Source organism: Cygnus olor, chromosome 1 (assembly GCF_009769625.2).
Source record: "Cygnus olor isolate bCygOlo1 chromosome 1, bCygOlo1.pri.v2, whole genome shotgun sequence".
Taxonomy (NCBI): domain Eukaryota; kingdom Metazoa; phylum Chordata; class Aves; order Anseriformes; family Anatidae; genus Cygnus; species Cygnus olor.
The window spans coordinates 187,844,930-187,865,851 of record NC_049169.1 but is presented as its reverse complement, the minus strand read 5'-3'; the positions used below and the strand labels follow the sequence as shown (position 1 = coordinate 187,865,851).

At 40.1% G+C, this 20,922-nt stretch overlaps 1 protein-coding gene across 1 annotated transcript in view; it reads right to left on the bottom strand.

The window, feature by feature from the left end:
- USP12 (ubiquitin specific peptidase 12) overlaps nt 1-18,433 on the bottom strand; it is a 36,990-nt gene extending 18,557 nt beyond the window's left edge. The window contains exons 1-3 of the mRNA XM_040543925.1: nt 18,123-18,433; nt 6,996-7,076; nt 580-793 (exon numbers count right to left, since the gene is read on the bottom strand). Coding sequence (XP_040399859.1) covers nt 580-793; nt 6,996-7,076; nt 18,123-18,170 — 343 coding nt within the window. The 5' untranslated portion in view covers nt 18,171-18,433. The remainder of the gene's footprint in view (nt 1-579; nt 794-6,995; nt 7,077-18,122) is intronic.
- Between the last annotated feature and the right edge of the window lie 2,489 nt (nt 18,434-20,922).

The following is a 20,922-nucleotide window of genomic DNA, read 5'->3' as shown; positions in this document are numbered from 1 at the left end:
GACATTTCTTTCTTCAGGTAAGAAACAAGAAATGCTAAAAATCTCTGGCAATGTCTTAAAATTTGGGATGTCTATTACATCAAACAAATCAGATAAAAAACACTGATTTTAAAATGCACTAAGTCTTTAGAACGCAAGTCAAGCTAAGTATTGTATAAATGCTAACTGAATATAAAAAAATCACTGGATTTTAAGCTAGATTCTTGCAGGGATGTCTCAATGTCTGCTCCATACATCCGATTTGGCATTCAGTTCTACATTCAAAGAGTAATGATCTTTTAAACACAAAATAAAAGCTTTGCAGTGAATTTGGATTATAAAATTACAACTCTTAGGCAATATTAGCAAGCAAGTTCAGAAGCAGCCTCTGACAATACATTCACTTCTATACAAAGAGAAAGAGATGAGGATTCTCTCAAAACAGATCCAGGGTTACACCCTCATTCTAGGGTCACCTCGTCTTTACCCTACAGCACCAAGAACACTTTTCATCCCTAATAAATATGTAGGTATTCCACTATTTCAACTTCAGAACCAAATCATACTTGCTATTACACAAGAAAAAGAAAAAAAAGTTACCATTTTCTTTTCGTAATCTTGTTATAAATTTCTTGGGAGGTATAACTCCAACTTTTTTCTTCTGGGTGGCTATACTGTGGAAGAGATCAGCTAAGCATGTAAGGAGATTCTCTTTTTTTCTTGGTTGACTCTTATATGCTAAGACTTTGTCTCGAAATGGGCGACAGAAATAAAGTGCCTGAAGAACTGAATTGCAGTAGCATGTATTCCCAAACTATAAAAGAAGAGAGACATTTATTAGCTTGCATTGTATTACTACAGAGAGGTAAAATTAAATCCAAAGTATGAGAAAATTCATAAGCATGGCAAATTTTATGTAAGTCATTTCTTCTTGACTTTAAGATGTTAAAGCATATTTCTGTTGTGCAAAGGATTAACAAGGACACTAAGTAAACGCAAAAAAAATGTAAATTTGAACAATGCTATATCATTTTGTCCTACCTGTAAATTTAATTAGTTAATAATATTTTGCATTAACTTGGGTCAAAACGTGCAACAAATACCACCAATTTCACAGCTCCCAAAACATGGCCAAGTAAAAGTATCTATCTATTGCATCTATCCATCTAGCCACAACAGCGAGGAAAAGGCACAGCATGACCTTGTACTGTGAAGAAACTCAGCTGTAAATTAAGAGAGCTGTTCAGACACTTCAGAAATTGGATTCTCCAAATCTTATTATTTGTGATCAATGTCAGAAATAACTGCTTTAACCTGTTTCTGTATTTTCAATTCTCATTTTAAGGTGACAGGATTGGCATTCCAGTTTTCTTCGAACACTGAAACACGGCTTGTTAAGGATCTGAAGCTATGTCACAGGTGGTAAGTTTCAAATGGAGATTAGAAGGAAAAGGACACACAATTTGGACCTGGGCAGTCTGAAAGAGGCAGGCCACTGAATTGAAGTGGGGTAAGCAGAGTCAGCTCGAAGAGCATCCATAACTCCCTTTGTGCCAAGATGCTCTCTACGTTCCTCTTCCCTAAATTCCTTCCAGCTCATAGGCACTGCTTCCTTTGAGTCTTCCACTCACTGACACTGTCGCCAGCTCACCCAAACATGACAAACCTCCCCGTCACCTCTGTGAAGGCATCATGAATTGTCAGTGGTGAAAGCTGCTCTCATTTTATGCTGCCCTCCTGCAGCGAAGCCCATTATCTAACACTGAAAGTGTCAGAAAATTCTTTATAAAGCCCTCAGCAAGCAATCCAACCTTTCAGCTGCAGTCACTCAACCTGCAAATTGAAGCACATACCTACTAGGCACAGCCTGTAAAATGTGAAAATAACGTTTTTATGCTTTATATAAAAATATTAGCATATACGGGTACCAAATTATATTGCGATGGGGAGACTGTTACACAGCAAACACAGTCCATTTAGAGGTATTAAGAGCAGCTTCTATCAACAGAGAAAAAGCACTAAAAGCTTTTACATCTTAGGAGTAATGGGGAAGTAACTGTTTTCTGCCCTCTACCAATTGAGACAATGACAAACAAGAGCACTATGCAATTTAATCAGAAAGCTGGCACGGAAATTGTTTTTTGTTTCGTTTTGCTTTTAAAATAATGAAATATGGCTTCCTAAATACCCAAGATTCACTCAAAGAATGAGAAGTGTATTTTTTTTAAAAAGACATGAAGAAGTCTTAAGATCTCCATATTAAAAAGTGAGCAAAATAACACCCATTAATTTTACTTTTTAAACCAGGGAGAATATATTAGCTATACTAGCTTCTCTGAGGCCCAAATCTGCACTCAAACAGGTTAATGAATTTAAGAGGAAAAGAGGGCTTTTTTCCTTATAGGAAACAGATGAAATCATGCCTTAGTTTATGTCAAATCATTTAATATTATAAGCTAGCTATTTATGACTTTATAATTAGAAATAACAATATACAGAAGTTTTAAATGTTCCAGTTAAAAGTTCCAGTTAAATCAAATGGAAGAAGTGTTAAAAACCTCTACACCAGATGTCAAAAGATGAAAAGGTAATAAATTAGAAATTTCATAACATTCCCATTTTAAGAAGGAATGCTTTGATTACAAATTAATTACAATGACAAGCATGCAGTGAGAGGCAACCAAAATATGAAGCAACAGAGAACACTGAACAAAATTCCGGAGATTAAATGCAATATGAATGTATGTTAACCTACACGTCTATGGATTGGAACTAAAAGCAGGCAGATCAATTTCATACGGTTTTCTCCAGCTGAATTCAGAAAGACAGCAGGCAATAGAAGATAGTTTGAAAACAACAATTTTATTAGATCATGTTTATTTTTTATGTAAAGAATCAATCTCCATAGCTTCAAAACCTGATATATATCTTTTTTAAATACAAGCTTCCAATAGGGAAATGGGGAAAAGGCGGGGAGGTTTCTCTACTAAGTAAATAGGAAACTTTGTTAAGCAAACAAATGCTGTTCTTACCATCACTATTACCTTACTTCCCATCTTCAACTCCAACACAAAAACACACCTCTAACTTCAAAAACAGCCAAGACCTTTCTGCAGTCCTCTCATCCTCCCATCACTGGCTGAACAATGTCAGTCTGGGCCTTTTCAACCCCTAGATTACACATCACTTTCTAATTCTCCTCCTTCCATACTCAGCTCTCCTGCTAACCTGGTCAACTGACACCTCCCTTCCCTCCTCACTTTCCAGCTAACAAAAGCCAGTTGCCTCAGATGCACAATACTTGTACAGAGCAATGCTTGCACAGCTTTTTACAATGAGAAGTTTGTAACCGTAAGCTGTATGCCTTGTAGTGATACTGTAAGCACTCCAGCACCACTCTGAAATAGGAAAATGCACAGCACTGAACACCCATCCAGCTATTCAAAACAAGACGGGTATTTCGCTTGGTTTATTCAAAATAGAGCTGTAGGAAAACAAATGCCTTTGTAGCTTGCATCAGAGTAACAGTAGGAAAATGTAAGAAAATACAACGATGGTATTTCTTATCTTAAACTTTCAGCTTGTACCGGACATTGAAACTCCTCCGTCTGTCTCTTCAGGGAAACTTAACAGAGGCTACATACAGGGGAGTTAACTGAGATTTTCAACTGGCTTATAACTTGCCTCCTTGTTTCTGTGACGACCATCTTAAGATGTACATACTTAAGAAAGGCTACTTTCACAGCCTATCTCAATCTCACTTCATGGTCCTGTTCTCCTTTCCTTTGACAGCTGCACAATCTTTGCTGTTACCCCTTCGGCTTACTCAGCTGACAAAGGAGCAACATGCTGGCTGCACTGGGACAAGTGCTGTCCACAGGTCAAGGGAGGTGATCTTTCCCTTTATTCAGCAGCAGTGAATCCACACCTGGAGTGCTGTGCCTAGTTCTGGGTCCCCCAGTACAGGAGAGACACAGAGTTACTGGAGACAGTCCAACATAGGGCCATGAAGATGGAGAAGGGGCTGGAGCATCTCTGCTGTGAGCAGAGGCTGGGAGAGCTGGGGCTGCTCAGCCTGGAGAAGAGGAGGCTCAGGGGGATCTCATCCATGTCCCTAAATCCCTGACAGGAGGGTACAGAGAGGATGGAGGCTCCCTCTGAGCCCCAGGCAGCACTTCTGTGCTGGGCGGGTGACGGAGCGCTGGCACAGGCTGCCCAAAGAGGCTGTGGGGTCTCCTCCTTGGGGATCTCCAAACGCCGCCTGGACGTGCTCCTGGGTCATAGTGTTCCTGCTTAAACAGGGAGTTGGACCAGGTGACCTCCAGAGGTCCCTTCCAACCTCAACCCTTCTGTGATTTTATGGAAGCTGAAATGTTTCAGCAGTATGACAAAGGTTGGACAGAGTTGGAGAAAGGAATGAGACAGGACTGCAAATCAGCAGTTTGCCTGATGAAGCCTGGCATTATCCTAAAAAAAAAAAAAAAAAAAAAAGGAAGAAAAAAAACCAGCAACATGAGCTAGATTTGCATATGGAATGGTGAGACTACAGCTTTGGTAAATACCATAATACATATACCGCATTAACGTTTAGCTGATATATTTGAGCCATGTCTACACAGGCAATCTATACTTGCTGAATCTCGTACGTAAAATCCCGCATCAGGCAAGAAAGCTTTCTCTGACCTGCTATTAAGTGTCATCCCTATAAGTTCAGTCTCTCCAGATCACATTAGGAATGCTAACTTTATTTTTCTTTGTACTTAGCATTTGGCTCTACACAAAGTGAGAAGGAATCGGCAGCAAGTCTGAAATGCACTATGGTTTGACCCCAATAGGGCAATCAGATTTAACTGAATAAAGTGCTCATGTCAGGCATTTTTAGAGGAGTTGCTACCTCTGACAGATAGTTCACAAAGATCTTCAGTTTAGTGGATGCAAATGGCAGTACTTCATGCTACTAACATTTTGATCTTACCACATATCTAAAATATTTCCTGCTGATTTAGTGAATGGTATTGTTCTTTCAGCTGTAGGCTGAATTTTCCATGTAGAGCTTTCACTTACAGAATCAAACACCCCATCAACCACCTGGTCTTCCACATGTTTAAAGTGGAAATATGTTAGCACCATATACTTACCCAGTTTAACATCTGAATTTAGATGGTTAGAGAACTGAAATTTCTAATATGTGATCTGCAGGTTGATCTCACATTAGTTTATTGACTACTTGGGTCATTTTAAGAGGAGTTAATATAGACACATAACCAAAGTGGAAGACAAAGGCTTAAGCTAAGCCATTGTTCCCCTCCAAAAAAAATAGACTAATACTTTTACACTTTATTTTAAGACATGGCCAAGACAGCATAAGCCCTTTGCATACTACCATAGATCATGGGACAAACTTTTAGAAGTGCTGTACTCCTGAGAGAAAGGGTGGGTGGTATCTAAGATATCTGTTTAAGATTACTAAGAGGACATCGCAAGATTTCAATTATTTCTTTTTTACCTCTTTTACTCTCTCTAGATGCATTTCTACAGTAAAAACAGGGCATACATTCCAATCTGAAAAGGGACAGTGAGGCAGCATTCATATCAACCAGTACTGTAGGTATAAATTAAGGTTAAAGAGATTTTGTATATAGAAAACAGTGCAACAATGTTCAATCCATTGTGTAATATGAGAAGAGAGACATAATAAATCCTCCCTGGACTGAGATAAGAAATTAGAAAAACAGACTTGAGAAAAGGAACAGCTTTGGAGGAAAGTCTAAGCTCAGCTATAGAACTAACAGAATCATAAAACAGTTCAGGTTGGAAGGGACCTCTGGAGGTAACCTGGTCCAATCCCCTGCTCAAGCAGGGACACCCGCCCAGCACAGAAGTGCTGCCTGGGGCTCAGAGGGAGCCTCCTGGGTGCCCGGCTGTGCCCATGGCCTCCTGTCCTGGCACTGGGCACCGCTGAGCAGAGCCTGGCTCCGTCCTCTCTGCACCCTCCCTTCAGGGATTTAGGGACACGGATGAGATCCCCCTGAGCCTCCTCTTCTCCAGGCTGAGCAAAATCTTATGAGGAACAGTGTACCCCCTACAATAAGTATTAACAGCTAAACTCCTCTGTTTCATCTTTTCATAAAAAATAAAAATAAAACGCAATGCATCATTTTGAAGAAAATTCAACTTCCACAGGAAAGGAATAAATTACTAATTTAAGTCATGGCAGTTAAGCTGCATCTAAGGCAGCTTATCAGTAAGAACACTTAATGACTGCCCAGTGGATGCTGGGATTTTAGACTCCTAAACCATGTCAGTGCTAAGAACCTAGAGGTAGAGACACGTGCTGTAGTAGCAGGACAGCACTACAAGTAATTAGTTTCACTACAAAAAGGAAGATGCTAGCTCATGTAAAATCCACCTGGTTTTAGTACGTACTTTCCAAAACCCCCAAAATAAAACCATTAATAATTTACTTCAGACAGAACCATGCAACTTCTAACAAGATATACTTTTCATGGGTAACACCAGAAATTAAATTTTAAATTATTCCTGAAAACTAATAAATGAATTGAACAATTCAGTGTGTTTTTCCACACTTGCTTTCCCCTTTGGGCTCAGTATTTTTTTTAACATCTCAATAAAAATAGCAGATGTGAAAGCTTGATACCTTCAACAGCTTCACAGATTTTTTCTTTTACTGTATTTATTCTCTTAGATTGGCAAATTACCAACTATGTGCTATATACTCTAAACAGATTTTTTAATACTTCTACATTGTAATTGCAAGTGGTTTAAAAATTACCTTACAATAAGTAAAATGAAATAAAATATTAAGTAACTAGCCCAATTTCAACTATTATTTCAGTAACACATTTCAACAAATACAATAATTAAAATACGTTTCAGTGTGTATATTCAATGGCTGTATCTTTCAGTGTTTTAATTATTGACTCAGTCACAGTCTTGCAATTTAACAAATCCAGTCACAGCATTTCAAAGCAATCGAGTTATGAACTGAAACTTACATTAACCAAACCAAAATAGTGTTCATTAACTGGAAATTGTTCCGGACCAATCTCTTTCTCCAAAGCTGAGGCATTGGCGCCCTAGAAAAATCAAAAGCAGAAAAACATTAGTGTTGCAACTATGTACACAGGGAGTTCATCGGGTTGAGAAAAAAAATCTAGCGAGTTTTTTTCGCAAGGATAAATGACTAGGATCTGAAAATTGTAAAATGAACAACTACAGCCATGAGTGGCAGCTCATACACATCAGAGACATCAAAAACACAGTCACAATTATGAGTCTGACCACAGCACACATCTGGGGAAAAGAGCCATTGTTCAAGCTATGTTCTGTATCGTGCACAGACATTAGTTATGCATTTCACATTATATTTCAATCCTGATTCTCACATATGCATACTAGACAATTAGCTGAAAGGTTTTTATCCCTAGGCAATCACTGATTTACTTCAATTTACCTGTGTGCACACACATGAGATTACTGGTCACAGCTGTAGACCTTGCTACACCAAACCTGCATCTTCAGATGACAGATTGTAAAACTTAGATTTTACTGAATTTACATATGCTGAAGCAATCCCTCTAATCAGGAGAGAGGAAGACAAAAATAAATCAGAGACTAAATACAGAGAATGAATGAAACACCTTCCTGCTTGTACCCCAGAGGGGTAGAAGAAATGGAGTTTGTGATCCAGCTCAACAATCATACATGGCAAATTAAGAAAACATGTTTAATTAGTCTGTTTCCTAATCCAAATACAAGCTTATAGGCAGGATAACAGTACTCATGCATGCAGGAAAATCAGTCCTTTGAGTTCTCTGTTGATTTGTACTCTCAGGATGTATATATTGGCCACAAAATCATTTCACTCTGATCTTAAAAGCAGACAGGTCACCCAGCAAGAAGCTGTGCCACAATATAATATTCACATGCTTATGATAAAGAACCTAACACCCTTTCACCACCAGAAATTTATTTCTACATAATCCAAAACGCCCTAGATAATGTGTTTCCAAATACACTCTGTTCAAAAACATCTCAAAGTAAGTTACATCATTTTTGTGTATTTTTATGGAGTTACACTGTTGGTGTGCTATATTTATTTGTTTCAGAGTGTAGCTTCTCTAATAACAATCACTTTAATATAATATTACAAAGTAGATGATAAAAGGCCAAATGGTTCTCCCCTCAACAAGCATAATTCTCATACTCAAGCAATGTATCTCACACAAAGTTAAGAAATGCAGATGTTCATAGGAAGCAAACAGACTGGACGATTCCACTTAAAATGAAAAATATAAAATGTTTAAATTGCTTTGTTAAATACTTTGACTTTTGTAAAATTAAAAGACAGCACAGTACAGCTAGCTTTGGTGTGCATTAGAAATGCTGCAGACTTTGCCCAACAAATCTGTTGGTTTTGATCCTAAAAGAGAAGTCAGAGAAAGTAACTGTGGTTACTCTGTGGTTCCAGCTGATGGCTGTAGACTAAACTGGTGCAATAAACAGTGGATTTCAAAGGAAGGAGATTTTTAATTTTATTTATTTATTTATTTAGAGATAGAAAAACCTCTGCTCTGGAAAATTCAGAGAATAAATAACTTACTTTCTAGAGGTCTCACTCTGAATGCTTTTAGTGAAAAGCAAATATATCTAACCCTTTGTTGCATAAAACATTGACATATATATACACCCTCTATTAAACTAACACATAAGCATGGATATTCCAGTCTAAAGTGAAGCCTAAGTGAATCTAAAATAGCACATACTATAAAGTAAGGAATCTTAAAAACAGATGCAACTCCTTCCCAACTAGTTCTTTTTGTTTGTTTGTTTTTACACAAAATATGTAGCAAATGGCCCTGGACATAACAACAATAAAACTGAATCAAAATCACAAACTGCATTAAAAATAGAAGTTAGGATTTCACAACTGTTCTCAAATGGTGATGTTGATGATACGGAAAAGTTGTATAAACCTTCATCTAAGATTAAAGTGCTTCATGGCTTCTGAATATTTGGTGTTACAGTATTATTGAAATACACCCACGAGTTCTGGCAAGGTGGATATTATTTACAAATAAATAGGAAAAAAAAGGGAAGGCCTTTTTATCCTATTGTTAAAATCTCTATTTCATTAAAAATAAATTCAAGGCGTTTACGAAATTCTTTCTCTTTTCAAAGCTAGGGTGGAGTAGCTACTTGATTCTATCTTTGGAAGGGAGAATATTACGATATAAACTTTGATGTTTCTGTTTCATACAGACCTGACCACTGTATTTAGATTTCTAGCACAATAAAGATCCTGACTCGTCAGTAAGTAAAACGTGCTAAGATAGGCCTATACTAACAGTACAGTTTTCTGATTATTCAAGGCTGTTTCATTCGAGGCTTAGACGTTCACATAGCTTCAGAGCATGACATTACTTTTGTTTGAATGCGGTTGATTATGAATGTTTTATCAGTACAAACCAGCATGGATGTTTGATACCAATATAAAAACCCACAAGCTACTCAGACTTCCTTCTACACCCCTCTTTTTGTCTGTCGTAAGATGTCGTAAGATGTCATTCCTCCCCACACAGTAAGTGTGCTGGCTGCAGACGGGGAGGACATAGCATGCAGCAGCATGAAAGAGCGTGCTGAAATGCATACTCACATCTGGCACGTAAGAGCTATTTTAAAACCTAACTATCCCTCACTCTGAGAGGTTTCCCATTTAACGTTACAGTACACATTATCAGTCCCTGCTGATAATATATCAAATACAGATCACAGAATGGCTTGGGTTGGAAGGGACCCTAAAGCCCACCCAGCTCCAAACCCTGCCATGGGCAGGGACACCTCCCACTGGACCAGGTTGCCCAAAGCCCCATGCAGCCTGGCCTTGAGCACCTCCAGGGATGGGGCATCCACAGCTTCTTTGGGAATGTAGCGGAGAAGCACTGTGACACCACCAAATATTATGGTGTCGCATGATCTTTTAGACAAAAGGTCAGCAGTGGTTTAAAGCAGAAGTGGAGTCATATGTTTTTACATCAGCCATGAGAGATTTACTGGATCTAGACTTGGGAGATTTCAGTCTATGATGTATGACGCAGAGTATAAAAGTTTTTCCTCTGCCACCTAACTGGGATATGGGAAGATCCCAAAATGATTCTCTACTTTTCGGGGCTCACTGAACAACCCATACAACTAGTGCTAGAAGAGTGTAGTATCTTTAATTAAGCACAATTAATTCTCCTGATTTTCACGTTTTACAGATACAGGTTCTCTAAAAGTTCTAAAATGGACAAAAAAAAAATCCATGACATTGAGCATTTCAACAAGAAAGAAAAAAAAATCTAAAGTGCAGATATGAGTTCCCTTTCTTTTCCTCTTTGTTAAAAAAAAACCAAACAAAAAAACACTTGCTAAAGCAATAATATTGCTAACTATTTCCACTTTTATCATTGCCTTCCCTCACTGCCCCAGAGGTCACACTTCTGTGGTACCACAAGTAGTGGGTCTCAGAAGTACTAATTCTAACAGCTAACATATGGATAAGCTTACAGCAGCAGATCTGTAAAGCACATCAGTGGGTGTTTATGATCTGACATACACACAATTTGAGTTTCAGATGTTTTTTGCCAGATTGGTTTTAGACTGGCTCTGTGACTGAACACTCAGCTGTGGCTTAACTACGCTGCTTGATTTAGTTTCCACCAAAAGGAATTTAATTTGTGCACAGTAAGATGACTTCAAGATGTAAACCAAAGTATGGTAAAGTTCAGATGCCTGGAGGAATCAGTTCAGAAGTGCACACTGAAACACCAATGTGAAGGCACTCAGCACTTGCCTAAAGAAAAAAGAAAAAAAAAGCTACCCTGCATTGAAGTACTGTCTACAAACATGTCAGTGAGCAGGCAAACATTACCAGTTTTCATGTGTCCTACCTTGTTGTTATCACCCAGCCTAGTAGACAACTCTTCTCTTACAAAGATTGACTCACAACCAGCCTAATGTGCTTTGAAGATTATACTGGTGTTAGCCTTACGGGAGGGAGGGGGGATGCCCTTTCCAGACTAAACATCAGTTGATAACATGGTGGGTCATCTTCTCAGTAGTTTGCTGTAATAGTTTTATTCTGTAACTTTACTGAGTTGTAAGTTTCCTGAGTAAAACCAATGATTGAACTTTTAAACGAAACTTCTTATCTCAAAACTTACATTTGTTGTCAAAGTTCTGAAGATGTCTTTCTCCCTTCATTCATGCTCTATGCTAGATCATTCCCTGCAATGCTCTCCACCTTCCCCAAGAGGCAAGGAACAACAAAGAAAAAAGGTGACTGACATAACTAACCACATTACACAGGTGTATATATAAGCCGAAATTTTCCAGCACGACTTAGCTATAGGTAAGTGAAAGAGAAGAAAAACACAAACCAGAACTTTATTCTTCCTAGTGACTGAAAGGCATTACAAGTAAGAAATTCAGTAACCAGGAATAACAACGTTTTCCTCAACAAGAATATAACATACAAGTATAAAATTAATTTACTTACAATTTGTAAAAATAAATTTCAGTATATAAACACTCATTCGACAGTGCTTTCATTTCCCCCCCCATATATTAGAAGATGTTTCCTTGTCTGTGCCACTATTGCAGGTGTACAGAATTTCCCAGCCTAAACTAATTAATGCATGGCGACTGATGGAATCTTCTATGGAAGAAGAAATACAAAATGCTACTCTTCAAGTCATATTTTACTAGCATATGTAAACTCACACTTTTCCATGTATTTATATAAGTTAGGACAAAAAGCAAAATGGAAACACATTTCTTACAATATTGTTTCTGGCCCAGGAAGAAGTGAAATATGCTGAGTGGGCTTCAGTAATGCTTGTTGTTAATTTATTTGCAGAAGAACATGCTCTAGCAATACACGACTTGATAATCTAATCTGGATAGCTTCAGTTCGTGCTTTTAAAATACTTACAGTTTTGGTTTTTTCCTTGCCTAATTGATTCGAGACATAGTCCTACGTACTCTAATCATACTCAATAGTATTAACTCAATAGTCTAATTGAGCCCATGGTAAAACTTCCCTGCACAGGCAAGGAAGATGATTGCACAGCACAAAATTACCTTCACTTCCCATTCGTTACGTCTACCACACCTGTCTTTTTGAGCCTCACTGAGCACACGCAACACATTTTCCTTCACAGCAGGCAGACAGACAGACAGACAGTCATACTTCCTTCTGTTTTGAACACTTAAGTCAAACCTAAGTTACTCCCATATATGAAGCTGAGACTCAAAGAATTAGGGCTCTGGGCTCGGCTCTTTCATGGAATGAATCTTCACAAAGATGCAATTCTTCCCAGGTTGCTGCCACATTTAAATATGGATTTTGACTGTTACCCTCAAAGCAGAAGGAAAGCATATCACAACAAATTAAACACTGCCAACGCAGTATGCCGTATTTATCTTGTATAATTCCAGAAAATTCCCGAGATAATGCTGTTTATGATATCTGGTGATTTTGCTTCAGGTTCCTCTGATCAGATGGATTTTTGCTAGTATCAATACAACACCTCTTATGACACTTACTAAGCAGGATCCTGAAAGGCCAACACTATTACCTTCATAGACTTCTAGTTAAAGGTTGAATTATACTAATGGACAAGACAGGAAGTCCGTGAGATGTATTTAAAAGAGGATCTGATGGTGCCCTTAGAAACCTTTCACCGCCTAAATAACCAGGTAATTAAAAGCATTATCCCCATGTTAAAGCAAAACAAAACAAAAAACAACCAACCAGAAAACAAACAAACAAAAAACCCCTAATCACCCAAAAGAGGGGAAAAAATACAGTAACACATTTGCTCAAATGAACTGCACACTACAGTGTGTTTCAAACACTCTTTTAATCCACAAAAAATCCTGTTTAATAAAAAAATTGTTGCTTTCATAATTTCCTATTTTCATGTACTTATTAAAAATCTTGAGTTTACAAAAAATGGTAAAAAAAAAAAAATAATGTTTTCCAGTTCTGGAATATTTATGTTAATACACCACTTCAACGTATTTATGCTAATACATCATTTATGTTAATAACTCATTCTGGTTATACACTACAAAAGTTATCTAGGGTTGTTTTTTTGTTGTTTTGTTTTTTAAAGATCAGATAGATTTTATTTGAAGTATGTCCTTTGTTAAAAGCATTTTTATTTATGAAACTTCCTAAACTAGGAAAACAAAAGTTACTCCAATACAGGCCTTTCATCTTCCTCGTTCCTTCAACAAATTTGAAAGAGAAAAACAAAGAATGTCAATTCATGGGCAGTAAGCCTTTTACAACATTTTAACAGAATCATTCCTACAAGGCTTAATGCAAATTAAGACATTCATTAAGTCTTAATTGTTGTTTTGCTAGTTTAAAAAGTAACAAAGACTACTTAAAAGACCAATCTGAATAATCAAGCTTTATGTAGTAATGGGATCAGTTGGTCCCACTGACACAGATAAAAATTCTCCCTGTTGGACAGACGAGAGTCCAAGTTTGTATTTTATCGTTTCTGCATGCTTAGAATGTGCAAAATGAATGTATGTTTGCATACAAGTAAAAAGACAAAGAAACATTTATATAATTGAAATTATCCAACTACGTAATACGCAAACTAAGTAATCCTCTGTGCTGGGACAAATACTGCTTTATAACTACACAACTTCAGTACTTTTTTCTTCATGTCTCGTATTTGACATTTGTTTTCTATGTATTTAGAGTCAAATTTGTCTAAATTAATTGGCGTATTAAGCAGTGCCATAAACCCAGTATTTTAAAGAGCAGATGTGTAGACTTCTCTTTTATTGCTGTACAATAATGTTACATCTGCAAGAATGATGATGACAAATGCCACAACCACAGCTTGACTCTTAGTGTCATATTCATCATGAAAAGCTCTCCCAATTAGAAATCCAACCGATGAGTGAACCTCCCTGCAGCAGTTTAAGCTCTTAACCTAACTGTCTAACACACACTTCTCCAAAACTGAACGTGCCCTGCAACAAAACCCGTGCCTGAGCGCTCCAGCCCGCCGATGAGGCGGGTCCAGGCCACAGTGCCAGAGAGCAGCGGAGCGGCTGGGAGGCAGCACATGTTCTTCATGTTGTTTCTTGCCAGCCCTGCTACATAAGCAGGTCAAACAGCCAGATAAGGAACGCCACGGCGCTGCTAATTCCTCTGTGCTACTTTACTTTAGCCCTCTCACCTTCTGCTTTCCTTCCTATCACCTCCTCTCTTTGAAGCTTCCTTCCTTGCTGCTACTTGCTTCTTCCAGCATGAGTGCCCCTCACGCTTTTCTGTGGAATCTGTTAAACTGATTATCAATTACCATTGAAGTATTATATATTATAATTTGTGCTTCAGCGGAGATGGTGCAGACCGAAGGAACAGGAGTGAGTACGGGACAGCCATTTCTAGCTGCCTGCAAACTGTGGCAAACATCAATTTACATTAAGTAAGGATTTCACAATCAGGCTTGAAAAACCTATTGTAAACAAATAGCTTCTTGAGCAGTAATGAAGCCTGTGTATGTACACCTACCTCAGAGTTAACTATAAGCTGCAATTAAGTGTTTTATAAAGCCTCTGAACCATGACATCTGAGGTAAGGCTGCACCACGGCCTTCCCTCAGCAGGGCGCTGACAGGGGCTGTTCCCCTAAGCAGCCTTTCCCCACATGCGTGTACGAACTCAAATATCTCTGAGACATCTTCTCCCTTGTCAAATGGGACTGAAACGGGCAACAGGTGGGATAAGAAGGCAGGCAGGAAAAGGACAACAGCCAGGCATTCAGTGAGATCCCACAAGTCTTACTACTTTCAAAAACGAACCTAAAAACAAAAATTTGGACTGTAAGACATGTGCATACTCCTCATGCAGAACACACTATGACATTATAAAAGCCAGATTTACTACAAAGTATGTGTTTGATGTCAGTTTGGGGGTCTGAATTAATTGAAGACATTCAATGGCCAAGCACACTGACCCTGTATATAAAATGTTAAACTAGCAGACAGAGAAGGATCGTTTAGACAAATACCTGAAACATTAAGCAAAATATTTTCATGTCTAGCACTACAGTTTACAGATTAGCATAGTTTGTAAATTTCATTAAGCTTTTTCAGGTCATGCTAACATAATCAACCAGTTTCTAGAAGAAACACCGAAAAACAAGTACTGCTACTCTCCTAACTTTCTTCTCTATGTCTGAGACCGCCAGCGTTTAAACTACAAAGGTAACTTCTGTCCTCTCCTTACTTCAGCCACTAGAAGGCTTGATACCTTTCACCCCATGGTAAGTGCCTGCTGGACTCTAGACAGCAAAAGCAGAAGTCAGAAGGACTAGATTGAACCTTTACTTTATGGTGAGGATAGCTCGGGGCACATCTTGCTGCAGTTAACATGGGTTATTTTACCACTTCCCAGAAATGCATTAAAAACCCGGTATCATTCAGTCAGGTAAGACTTTGATTGAAGTTCAATGTGGGGATGAGGGTAAAAGGCCAGCTTCTACTTCTACTGCAGAGACATCAAAAACAACAACAAAGCCCACCTTATAACCTCATCCATTTTGCAACAAAAACAGTGACTAAACCACTCAAGAGCAAAGGTGTTTTTCAGTGCTCTTCCACAATCTCCAGCCATGTAATTAAGACTTATTACAACACGAGAGTTGTGATACAGAGAGAAGTCCAAAGACCCAAAAGGGGTAGAACAGTAGAAAACAGTACTACGGGAAGAGCTCTGGCATAATTGATATGAACACTGGAGTATAGATAACAAACTAATGAAGAAAAAAAAGTCCCCTTTGTAGACAGAATGTGCTCCTGCAAGATCATCTCTGGAGGCACTGTGGCTAACAGAGTAAAAATCCTGGACATTATCACTCTTCACTGTATCCACACAACCTGCCAGTGCTGGAAAACCTGGTTTATTACTTTCCAGTGTTCAGAGCTTGAACAACAAGGATAAAGTGCATTAAATATTAGTGAGTGAGCAGAAGTTAAACTAATTTGGATACAAAAAAAAAAGAAGCCATAAAACGTGGGACTGAGATGGAAGAGCTTCTTCAACATTGCTCCAGACTGCAGGTGTACGTATGTGTTAGGCTTGTGTAAGCACCAACTGTCTCTTGGCAAAAATTACCTGTTACTGGTTTTGTACTATCCAAATACAAGACGGGAAGCAACAACCTGAGAATTCTTTTAAGAGGCATGGGCAAAAGGTAGGGAAACCTTGTGAGAATTTTCATAAAGCTGCTGAGAGCATATCAGATGGTGGGTTGACACTAAGAAGAATTGCCAGGGGAAAAAAAAAATTATTACTCAGCATTTATATTCCTTTTTGGTTTTGAAAAATTAATGCTTAAGCACGATTACTATATGACTGAAAATTAAAGGAGTCATTCCGGACAACTCCAAAGTAAATATCAACTGCTTCTTCCCACTATCTTTACTGAAATATTTATAAGCACAATCCTATATAAATTAGTGCCAAACTTTTACATCCTATTCTAGCTATCCCGAGTCTCACAGTACTATTAAAGCTTAAGCATCAGAAAGGCATAGGAAAAATCTTATGCCCAGAGTTTATCCACCTCTGTGCACATGATTACGACAGGACACAGAATATCTAATTGACATCAGAACTTCAGCTTCACGGGTACAGACACTTTAGTTAATCCTAAAATTCTTAGTTGAAAGACTTGTTTAGGTATTGACCTGCATGCCAGTGAGATGTCATTTCTAATAACCACGGATACAGAATAACCCGCAACTAGCTGCTAGGCCGATCCAGACCTACAACTTTCACACTGTGATAAGCAGAGAAGTGGCATCCCATACTGGACCTAAATCAGGGGACCAGCACTGAGCCTATGCTGACACAACAGCCAGTGGTCAACCGTAGGTAAAAATGAGTTAGCTACAACTGCAGTACAACCAGATTGTCCTAGCTCAAGGATCACTTTGGCTCCTCAACAGTCTTAACCTGCTTCACGTAAACGTAACTGCTTCAGAGAATGAAAACTCCTGGTCCTACATTTGGTCCTAAGAAGATCTTGGTGGACAGCTCATGAGCTCAGGAAGTCTGGCCCTCCGAGTCCAAATGAAAAGAAGTGATCTCCCATGTCGCAAAGAACATTACTCCATCTGATCAGCAACCACCTGAGCAACCCCACCCCACAGGCTTATGGCCACTCATTCCAAATTCTCAGAGGCCAACTCCGAATTGCCTGTTGGAGATATTAAAGACTCTTTGCCGTAAGATGTATGAAAATCATAAATCAGTTTCCAGTTATGCATGCATCAGCATTTCCCACTGCTTGACATTACGATACATTATAATCCCAATTCAGCAAATTAACAAATGGGATGACAGAGTGCGTTTTTCCCCTTAGCCATCTCTTCCCCTGTGGAAACAGATTTGGGAACAAGGATTTTGATTTGTCCATGGAAGAGCTAGAAAAGAGCACGGTGCATGATAAACCCTTACGTGCCAACACATCTCTCCCATGACTTGTAGTGACTTCTACTGACTCAGGGATGTTTCCTTCCCTAAATTCAGCATTCCCTCATCGGTCAACCTACTGAGCTCCCCACCCCTCATTACAAAGAAACTCCAGGAGAGCCTCACCACCTCTGCGTGGCTGCTTCTATCAAAAGAGCTATGAAGAAGCAAGCCTGCTATCGGGACCCAGACCAATGCCCCAGTGACACCTAACGTGTGGGATGCCGCCACTCCTCCAGGTACCCAGCGCAGCACCCGCCTGCCAACAGCCTCTCTCGGCCCCATAGCATTATCAAAGTGCTCTGAGAGATGGGGACCGCCACCGAGGGGACCAGCAGAAGGAGGGCACCCTCAGCACTCCCGCCTGTCACAAAGCCACCCGAGGCAGCGTCCTGAGACTCCCCCATCCCAGCTTTCGCTTGCTGTGGGGGGACAAGCTGCTCCCCAAAAGCAGCCCAACCCCAAACCCAGCCCCAATCCCAACCCCAACCCCAGCCCCAATCCCAATCCCAATCCCAATCCTAGCCCCAGCCCCAGCCCCAATCCCAATCCCAGTTCTCCCCCCGGCTCACCATGGTACAGATGGAGGCGATCTTGGAGACTGTCATTAGGATTTCCATCCGCCCAGCGCCATCTTCCGCCCAATCACAGCGCCGAGCCGAGCCGGGCCGGGCCGGGCCGGGCAAAGGGAAGAAGAGGAGGAGGAGGAAGAGGAGGAGGAGGAGGATGAAGGCTGCGGGGGGCGGGCAGCCCGCGCCCCCCCCGCCAGCCGCGGGGACGCGCGGGGACGCGCACGGCCCCAACGGCCCCAACGGCCCCAACGGCGGCCGAGGGCGCGCGGCTCCCGGCGGGCGCCGCACACGCACGCGCGCACGCTCGCTCGCGCGGCCCCGCCCCGCCCCGCCGGCTCGCCGGCCACGCCCCCCGCCTTGGCCACGCCCCCTCCCGGGAGCTGCCGGGCACGCATGCGCAGAGGGGAGAAAAAGGCGGCGTGGAGCCCAGCGCCTCACCCGGGGCCGTCGCCCGCCAAGATGGCGGCGGTGGGCTTGGGGTGGGTGTGAGGGCTCTTGGCGGCTGCTCGCAGCGCTCCAGGCGCTACATTTCTTGGTGTTTCAACCCGTTTTTTATTTTATTTTTTTGTCTGTGCCCATAGGTTTCAATTCTACGGGTTGCTGGGTGCAATTCTACGGGTTGCTCTGCTGTATGGGGAGGTTTCTGTGGAGCTATGTCGCCTTTCCACCCACTGGGTTTGGTTTTCTTTTTTTTTTTTTTTTTTTTTTTTTTTTTTTTTTTTTTTTTTTTTTTTTTTTTTTTTTTTTTTTTTTTTTTTTTTTTTTTTTTTTTTTTTTTTTTTTTTTTTTTTTTTTTTTTGTTTGTTTTTTGGGTTTTGTGTGTTTTTTTTTGGTTTTTGGTGGTCAAGTCTACAGCCACATTCTGCATCAGTGAGGCTCCGTTTCATTTTATCAGCTGAATTGGCTCTTATTTGCTGAGGAACAGGCTCGGCATGGGGAGGAAACAGGGAGGAAGAGAACTGAGGGGAGTGAGGACGAGCGAGCAGCTTCTTTAGTGCGGGTGCTGACCTGCTTCCACAGAAAGAAGCAGTTACCTTGCAGCCTGGGGAGGTGGGGAGAATGGAATTAGGCATAAATTCCAGCTAAGCAGCAAAAGCAAATTAAAAGTTGAGCTAAGAAAACTCATCTCTCCTATCAACTGTATCACTCTAATGCCAGGGTAACTTTGGAGTGACTTCTGGCTTCCAAGCAGCAGTTGTTTGCCAGAGCCATTACTAAAGGGTCCCTCATGGGAAGAGGGATGTGGAGGGTCAAGCACATAGGACAGATATTTGAAATCTTCTCTTTCCTTTTTCTTAATCAGCCTCTAGAGTAACAGCTCTTTGCTTTCACCGAATCTGGGATTTCACCATCCCAGCCTCAGACATCTCCAAAATCAAGTTGACCTGTAGAACAGACATTTATATCAACTGCTTAAGGTGTTTGCTTGGGAACGAGATGAATCATCTTCTACATGTGCCTGTTTGTCTGAGGACTACAATGGAAATCTGGATGACTAGTCCAAGATGTTCATATCTGCATTAAGGAGGCCTAAAATTAGCTATGTCTCACCCTGTCTTTTTTCACATATGGGAAACATATAGCAGATTGGGATGCATTATTATTAATGATAAATGCCTAGTAGGGCCTAGATCATTAAGACATCACTGAAAAAAAAAAAAGATAATTTAAATTTATAGCTATTAAAATATATCTGTGATTCCATGGTCTTCAGAAGTAAACATTTTGTAGCAACTAAATTAATGGAAATAAAGATTAAGTTTTCCTTCATGTGAAACATAAATATGTCTTTCAAAAGGCTTATATCTGAGCTATTTATCGCAACCTGAGGTATCCTCAAGCATTTCTTTTATATAATAGACATGGTCCAGAAGTGTGTATTTCATAAGTACAGTATTTGAGAAAATGAATACCTCTTGGATGACTACATTCAGAAACTGTTGCCACAGAAACAATGGGGGAGGACAGCATCAAGGGAATGAGAAATAGAAACAAAAGAAGTGGATTGGCCACCCATGAGCAAAAAGACCAAGAGAGGATATTTGATCAGCTAGACACATCAAGCCATCAGATATCCAGCAATTCATATATTGAAATACGAAGCTGCAAGATCCATATGTAATAAGACTTTTTACAGTATTAGGCATGCTACAAGAGATTATCCTGTGTAACCCGGAGAGGACAAAGTGTTCAAAAAATGACACAAGGACTGTATGACAGGATGCTGTCTCCCCAAAGCAAAAGTGCAAAATACGATTGCACTATTGCAGAATTCTACAAGTTTATCCGGGAGATAATTCAGTTTGCAACCAATTAAGTGGCATTGAGTGGAACTGTACAGGCCATAGAGAACTGAATACAGAAACACTTTCATTGCCCATTAAAATGTGAGGAAATGATTGGACGTTAACGCTTAGTTGTCACAATTGGAATTTAAAGTTAAATATTCCATTATTTTGACTGGTTTAGGTAGGATAGACCTAGGATTGTGTGTGTGCGCGCATACTTGAGGAGAAAGAGCTTTGAGAAGAGCTACAGAGTTGCTGTCGTGCATGTAGATCAGGATGGTAACTAACCCTGTCTGAGAGAAGGTATCAGCCATATCTTGTATCCTTGGGGAGAGACAAGATCCACCTGACAAAGTAAGACAAGGGCATCTTTGCCAACCGGCCAGCCAGCCTGGACAGGAGAACTTTCAGCTGGGGACAACAGGGGAGGGAGGCTATGATGCACAGGGAAGAGAAGGAACAGGGGTCACGGGTGGTAAGAAAATGGTGCGGCATGGTGGGAATAAGAGAGA